This window comes from Cololabis saira, chromosome 5, assembly GCF_033807715.1.
Source record: "Cololabis saira isolate AMF1-May2022 chromosome 5, fColSai1.1, whole genome shotgun sequence".
Classification (NCBI taxonomy): Eukaryota; Metazoa; Chordata; class Actinopteri; order Beloniformes; family Belonidae; genus Cololabis; species Cololabis saira.
In genome coordinates this window covers 3,700,500-3,708,643 of record NC_084591.1, presented here as the reverse complement: position 1 = coordinate 3,708,643, position 8,144 = coordinate 3,700,500, and the positions used below count along the sequence as shown (strand labels likewise).

Sequence of the window (8,144 nt, the reverse complement as noted above, 5' to 3'; positions counted from 1 at the left end):
AGCCAAGAAAGAAGAAAGAAGAAAGAAAGAAAGAAATGAGCCTGAAAGAAAGAAGAAAGAAATGAAGCCTGAAAGAAAGAAAGAAAGAAATGAGCCTGAAAGAAAGAAAGAAAGAAATGAGCCAAGAAAGAAAGAAAGAAAGAAATGAGCAAAGAAAGACAGAAAGAAAGAAAGAAAGAAAGAAAGAAAGAAAGAAAGAAATGAGCCTAAGAAGAAGAAAGAAAGAAAGAAAGAAATGAGCCAAGAAAGAAAGAAAGAAAGACAGAAAGAAAGAAATGAGCCAAGAAAGAAGAAAGAAAGAAAGAAATGAGCCTAGAAAGAAAGAAAGAAAGAAAGAAAGAAAGAAAGAAAGAAAGAAAGAAAGAAAAGAAAGAAAGAAGAAAGAAAGAAAGAAAGAAAGAAAGAAAGAAAGAAAGAAAGAATGAAAGAAAGAAAGAAATGACGCCTAGAAAGAAAGAAAGAAAGAAAGAAAGAAATGAGCCTGAAAGAAAGAAAGAAAGAAATGAGCCAAGAAAAAGAAAGAAAGAAAAAAGAAAGAAAGAAAAACGAAATGAGCTGAAAGAAAGAAAGAAAGAAATGAGCCTGAAAGAAAGAAGAAAAGAAATGAGCCTGAAAGAAAGAAAGAAATGAGCCAAGAAAGAAAGAAAGAAAGAAATGAGCAAAGAAAGAAAGAAAGAAAGAAAGAAAGAAAGAAAGAGAGAAAGAAAGAAAGAATGAGCCTAGAAAGAAAGAAAGAAAGATAAGAATGAGCAAAGAAAGAAAGAAAGAAAGAAAGAAATGAGCCAAGAAAGAAAGAAAGAAAGACAGAAAGAAGAAATGAGCCAAGAAAGAAAGAAAGAAAGAAAAGAAATGAGCCTAGAAAGAAGAAGAAAGAGAAGAAAGAAAGAAAGAAAGAAAGAAGAAAGAAAGAAAGAAAGAAAGAAAGAAAGAAAGAAAGAAAGAAAGAAAGAAAGAAAGAAAGAAAGAAGAAAAATCGTTATCGTTATGGGGATAAATGCCAGAGATTATGGTGATAAATCTTTTAGTCCATCCTGCCCATCTCTAGTGATTTATTCTACTGTATTATAAAGCAGCACTCAGGTCCAGTAGCATCAGGACTGAGTGTTTCTGTGAGTCCATGTTTCACCTGATGTCGTTAACGATCTTTAACCATCCCCCCCCCACCAGGCTCATCGAGTCCAGTCCTGGGCCAGCGTGGCCACCAAGTTCAACTTCTTCATCCACAACCTGGCCCAGCTCCGGTTCTCGGGCCTGCCGGCCAACGACGAGCCCATCCTGTCCTTCTCCCCCAAGACCTACACCCTGAAGCAGGAGGGCCGCATCGTCCACGCCTCCATCTTCTCCTTCCAGAAGAGATACAACCCGGACAAGCACTACGTGAGTCCCGCGTCGCCTCGTTGTCGTGTTCCTCCTCACGTGGACTAAAGCGGGTCCTCGTTGTCGTGTTCCTCCTCACGTGGACTAAAGCGGGTCCTCGTTGTCGTGTTCCTCCTCACGTGGACTAAAGCGGGTCCTGGTTCTGTTTCTGGCTCTGCAGACCTACGTGGTGAGGATCCTCCGGGACGGGCAGAACGAGCCTCAGTTCGTCTTCCGCACCTTCGACGAGTTTCAGGAGCTGCACAACAAACTAACCATCCTGTTTCCCCTGTGGAAGCTGCCGAGGTAGGAACCCGTCCACTAAAACACCTAAATATTTAAATATCTAGATACCTGAATACATAAATATCTAAATATTTAAATATCTAGATACCTGAATACATAAATACCTAAATATTGAAATATCTAGATACCTGAATACATAAATACCTAAATATCTAGATACCTGAATACATAAATATCTAGATACCTGAATACATAAATATCTAAATATCTAGATACCTGAATACATAAATATCTAGATACCTGAATACATAAATACCTAAATATCTAGATACCTAAATACCTAAATATTTAAATACCAAAATATCTAGATACCTAAATATGTAAATACCAAAATATCTAGATACCTGAATACATAAATACCTAAATATCTAGATACCTGAATACATAAATACCTAAATATCTAGATACCTGAATACATAAATATCTAAACATCTAGATACCTGAATACATAAAATACCTAAATATTTAAATATCTAGATACCTGAATACATAAATATCTAAATATTTAAATATCTAGATACCTGAGTACATAAATACCTAAATATCTAAATATCTAGATACCTAGATACCTAAATACATAAGCTGTGTCCGAAATTCCATCCTTCCACCCTAATGAGTAGCAAAAACAGTATGTGAGATTTTTTAGTGCGTCCGAAACATTAGTACGTATTCAATAGTATGTACTATCCATACTCATTCTAGAGAAATTTATTAGTGCAGATTGATGGACACTGGCCTAAGCAGAAACTTCCCACAAAGCAGTGCAGCGGCGTTTGGTTGCTAAGTGCTGTGCAGATACGTATATGTCATAAATATAATATTATTATTATATAATATTAATATTATAATATTCGTATATAATAATATTGTAGAAGGTCATCTTGTTTGGGCCAGGATAAACCAGAAAGACCGGAGCAGTGCTGCTACTGCTGCTGTGACAGGAGTTGTTACCATGGTAACAACTCCCCCTCCCAACGGCAGGAAGTCCTGTGTGGCTCTGAATAGTACGTCCCGAATTAATGCATACTACTGATATTTACTCAATACGACGGAGTATTAAGGCCAAACTAAGACAAAAAAAAAAGGGAAATTACGAGAATAAAGTCATAATTTAATGAGAATAAAGTCGTACAATTGGCGAGAAAAAGTCGTAATAGAATAAAGTCGTAATATTATGAGAATAAAGTCGTAATATTACGAGAATAAAGTCGTAAAATTACGAGAATAAAGTCGTAATATTACGAGAATAAAGTAATAATATTACGAGAATAAAGTCGTAAAATTACGAGAATAAAGTCATAATTTATGAGAATAAAGTCGTACTATTATGAGAATATAATTTATGAGAACTCTAACTCAACAGGAAGAGTAGTCTTCTCCCTGTGTTAAAATGAGGAATATTGAGCATCTTGTGAAGTTATATCAATAATATATTTAATATTACGACTTTATTCTCAAAATATTACGACTTTATTCTCATAATATTATGACTTTATTCTCGTAATCGTAATCGATACGTAAATACCCAGACACCTAAATACCTAGATACTAGGTGTGTAACGATACACTAATCTCATGATACGGTACGATAGACGATATTGAGGTCACGATAACGATACGATATTATAGCAGTATTTTTTTAACAACCTTGAATGAGGAACATATGACTGGAAAAAAATGCTTTTATTTGAAAGACACAAAATACAAAACAATACTGTGTGTTTGCCCTATTGTTACAGTTTGTAATGCTTTATAACTGTTTAAGTTTTAAAGAGAAAGCCAGGCCAACCATTTTCCACAAACTGAACTAAAAGTAAATGTCAGGTATGATTATGCAACTTCATTTTCATACAAACTGAATAGTTTCTCTCATGTATGACTCGACTTTTCTTTCCAAAGATTTAACAACTAAAATTAAATAAATAAAAGTAAATAAATAAACTATGAAAAGTCCCAAACTCAAAATGCAACATGACTGTTATTTAGCTTATGACAGAGCTAAGAGCTTCAGCCTTACAATGTTTGCAGATTGTTTGCGTCTTGTCAGCCACTCAGATCGTCGTTTCTATCCACAATTGGAAATCCAAAATGCCGCCATAGCGGTGACTTAAATGTGGCGGGGGCGTCTTCTATTGCTACGTTGTTCTCCATTCTACTTGTAAATCCTATGCAAACACTCGACTGAAACAACAAGCATTGGAAAGATGGGAGAGGGGGGTGCGTGCAGATTAGTCACCCACTAGCTCACAGCGCCCTCTTGTGTTAAAACAAAATCACTACATTGAACAAGAAATCAGCGTCTGCTTGTATTGACTGGATAAACTTGTCCTAATATCGCGCTACAGTTTGTCACGTATCATGCTGTTTTTGTATCGCAAAATTTCGAGGCACGATATATTGTTAAACCTCTACTAGATACCTAAACACCATCTGCAACCGCAGATGAGAAGACAGTGAAAAATAATGCTGAATATTCGGTTCACCTGGATTGTTATTCCTCTTCAGAAAGTATCAATCCAAGATAATTTCTGTTTTTCTTACTGACTTCATCTCATCTATCCAGATCTTCCTTTTCCAGCTCATTGACGCCCACTTCTTCCTTTCTTTCAAGAAATGCAGAATATTGATTAGAAACATAAATCAGGGTGTCATCTACCTGTAAATGGACATTTGTGTTAATTAACACCAGGTGATACTGAGTACAATTAAAAGAGCAGAGGTCCTCATGCAGAGCTCTGTGGTACTCCCAAGCATGTTTCCATGGCGACGGTCCATCCCAGAGTCCACAGACGTCTCCTGGACAATTTAACACGAGGTTTCTTCACCCTGAGGCTTATAACACTAATAATGTAATAAACCTTCGTAAAGACGGAGACGTGCCTGTTAGGGATGGGCGGTACGGACTAAAAAATGTATCACCATAATTTCTGGCATTTATCCCCATAACGATAAAAATGATGATTAAAAAAATACCAATTCAACTCCATCTTTTTAACTATAAATCTATCACCACATTCAGTCTTTGGAGCCAATCACTGCTCTAAAAGATACTGAATACTAAACTACAACAATGGGAATCTTTCTTTCTTTCTTCTTTCTTTCTTTCTTTCTTTTTCTTTCTTTCTTTCTTTCTTTCTTTCTTTCTTTCTTTCTTTCAGGCTCATATCTTTCTTTCTTTCTTTCTTTCTTTCTTTCAGGCTCATTTCCTTCCTTCCTTCCTTCCTTCTATAAATCAGCTTTACACCAAAACGTCATCAACAGGAATTTATTGTTTTTACCGTGAGATACAAATTCTTACCGTGGGGAATTTTTTTTGACGGTTTATCGTGAACGGTAAAATATCACCCATTCCTAGTGCCTGTAAATGTTGTTCGGTAGTGATTGTTTTGCTCTTCGTCCTTCCTTTTTCTACCTTCTTGGTTCCTTTCCTCATTCTTTCCTTTTTTATTACATCGTTCCTCAGATTCTTCCTTCCTTCCTTCCTTCCTTACACGGTTGCTTTCTTCCTTCCTTAGATCCTTCCCCTTTTCCTTAAATCTGTTCTACATTCTCTCGTTCCTCGTTTTGATCTCTCATTCCTCCTACCTTTGTTCCTGCGTTCCATCCTTTTTTCCATCCCTCCATCCATCATTCATTCTTTCCTCCTTTTACTTCTTTTTTGACAATTCCATCCATCCTTCCTTCCATCGTTCTTTCATTCCTTATTTCTTTTCTTCGTCTCTTCCTTGAGACCTTCCTTGTCTCCTTCCATCATTCCCCTAGTCCCTACTTTCCATCGTTTATCTTCCATAGATCCTTCCCTCCTTAGGTCTTTCCTTCCTCCTTTTGTCCTTTCCTTGCTACAACCTTTCCTTCCTTAATCCCCCCACTCTTTTTCTCATTTCTTCCTTCCTAACTTTCTAACTTGTTTCCGTTAATGTTTCTCAACGAAGTCGACCTCCGGTTCCCAGAGTCTCGGTTGAGAAAGAAATGAGCCTAGAAAGAAAGAAAGAAAGAAAGAAATGAGCCAAGAAAGAAAGAAAGAAATGAGCCTAGAAAGAAAGAAAGAAAGAAATGAGCCTAGAAAGAAAGAAAGAAAAGAGAAAGAAAGAAAGAAAGAAAGAAAGAAAGAAAGAAAGAAAGAAAGAAAGAAAGAAAGAAAGAAAGAAAGAAAGAAAGAAAGAAAGAAATGAGCTAGAAAGAAAGAAAGAAGAAAGAAAATGAGCCAAGAAAGAAAGAAAGAAATGAGCCTAGAAAGAAAGAAAGAAAGAAATGAGCCTAGAAAGAAAGAAAGAAAGAAAGAAGAAAGAAAGAAAGAAAGAAGAAAGAAAGAAAGGAAAGAAAGAAATGAGCCTAGAAAGAAAGAAAGAAAGAAAGAAAAGAAAGAAAGAAAGAAAGAAAGAAAGAAAGAAAGAAAGAAATGAGCCTAGAAAGAAAGAAAGAAAGAAAGAAAGAAATGAGCCTAGAAAGAAAGAAAGAAATGAGCCTAGAAAGAAAGAAAAGAAAGAAAGAAGAAAGAAAGAAAGAAAGAAAGAAAGAAAGAAAGAAAGAAAGAAAGAAAGAAAGAAAGAAAGAAAGAAAGAAAGAAAGAAAGAAAGAAAGAAAGAAAGAAAGAAAGAAAGAAAGAAATCTCTTATCGGGATAAATTAGGTTTCGTGGGTGCACGTATCTCTGCGTTGTAGGTTTCCAATGGTAACCGTTGTGGTTCCAGGTGGTTCTGGGTGCAGAAACTACGCCGCTAAGGCGACTTCCTGTTAAACGAGTGACCCGGATCAATGTTCTTCTTCTGCAGTTTTCCAACAAGATGGTTCTGGGCCGAACGCACATCAAGGAGGTGGCGGCTAAGAGGAAGCTGGAGCTCAACCACTACGTCCACAACCTGACCAGGAGCTCCGCCGAGGTGTTCCAGGTACGACGCCCGTCAGGCTGCTGGAGGGGGCGTGGCTTACTGATGAGGGCGTGGTTAACTGATGAGGGCGTGGTTAACTGATGAGGGCGTGGTTAACTGATGAGGGCGTGGTTAACGGCTCTGTTGTCTCCTTCCAGTGTGACCTGATCTACACCTTCTTTCATCCAATTGCACGAGACGACAAGACGGACGGGTTGGACACAACGCCCAGAGTCTCCGGTGGGTGAACGCCTCGTTCCCCCGTTCCTACTAGTCCTGGTTCCAGATCTACTAGTCCTGGTTCCAGATCTACTAGTCCTGGTTTCAGTTCTACTAGTCCTGGTTTCAGTTCTACTAGTCCTGGTTTCAGTTACTAGTCCTGGTTTCAGTTCTACTAGTCCTGGTTTCAGTTCTACTAGTCCTGGTTTCAGTTACTAGTCCTGGTTTCAGTTCTACTAGTCCTGGTTTCAGGTCTACTAGTCCTGGTTTCAGTTCTACTAGTCCTGGTTCCAGATCTACTAGTCCTGGTTTCAGCTCTACTAGTCCTGGTTTCAGTTCTACTAGTCCTGGTTTCAGTTCTACTAGTCCTGGTTTCAGTTCTACTAGTCCTGGTTTCAGTTCTACTAGTCCTGGTTCCAGTTCTACTAGTCCTGGTTTCAGTTCTACTAGTCCTGGTTTCAGTTTTACTAGTCCTGGTTTCAGTTACTAGTCCTGGTTTCAGTTACTAGTCCTGGTTTCTACTAGTCCTGGTTTCAGTTACTAGTCCTGTTTCAGTTCTACTAGTCCTGGTTTCAGTTCTACTAGCCCTGGTTTAGTTCTACTAGTCCTGGTTTCAGTTCTACTAGTCCTGGTTTCAGTTACTAGTCCTGGTTTCAGTTCTACTAGTCCTGGTTTCTACTAGCCCTGGTTTCAGTTCTACTAGTCCTGGTTTCAGTTACTAGTCCTGGTTTCAGTTCTACTAGTCCTGGTTTCTACTAGCCCTGGTTTCAGGTCTACTAGTCCTGGTTTCTACTAGTCCTGGTTTCTACTAGTCTGCTGTTCAGTTCTACTAGTCCTGGTTTTATTATTTATTTATGTTTATTTGATATGGACATAGCAATTCGCTAAAAAGTGCTAATTCGCAACACTTGTCCATAGGCAGCTTTTAAAAAGAATAGAGCAATAAAATATTAAGATAAAAAGAATGGGGGAAAAAAAAATAATAATAAGTAAGTAGTAAGTAATCGTAATAATTAAATAAATAAATGAAATATGAAAAAAAACAAACAACAAAACAATTGGAAAATCAAAGAAATACAAACAATTTTCAATTAGAAACATAAAAAGACAAAAAAGCAAGCAGTCAACAAGTTAAGAACTCTTCACGTGTCAGTGCTGATTAAATTTTAACCACTGTTTGAGTCTTTGTTAAAAGCTTTTGTATTGGTCTCTAATTTTAACTCAGTGGGTAGAGAGTTCCAAAGTTTTGCCTTTACAGAGAGAGCAGACTGGCAGAGAGAAGTGTTGCATTGTGGGATAAGACAGTCACTAGTGGATGCTCGTGTGGTCGTTTCAGTTCTACTAGTCCTGTATATACTAGTGTGGTGTGTGTGGGTGTGGTGTGTGTTCTTCCTCC

At 37.5% G+C, this 8,144-nt stretch overlaps 1 protein-coding gene across 1 annotated transcript in view; it reads left to right on the top strand.

Moving 5' to 3' along the window:
• Positions 1-8,144, top strand: part of pik3c2a (phosphatidylinositol-4-phosphate 3-kinase, catalytic subunit type 2 alpha) — a 96,220-nt gene that overhangs the window by 84,505 nt on the left and 3,571 nt on the right. Inside the window, 5 exon segments of the mRNA XM_061720824.1 lie at positions 1,168-1,189; positions 1,192-1,377; positions 1,538-1,672; positions 6,434-6,550; positions 6,688-6,769. Of these exon segments, the coding sequence (XP_061576808.1) occupies positions 1,168-1,189; positions 1,192-1,377; positions 1,538-1,672; positions 6,434-6,550; positions 6,688-6,769 (542 nt within the window).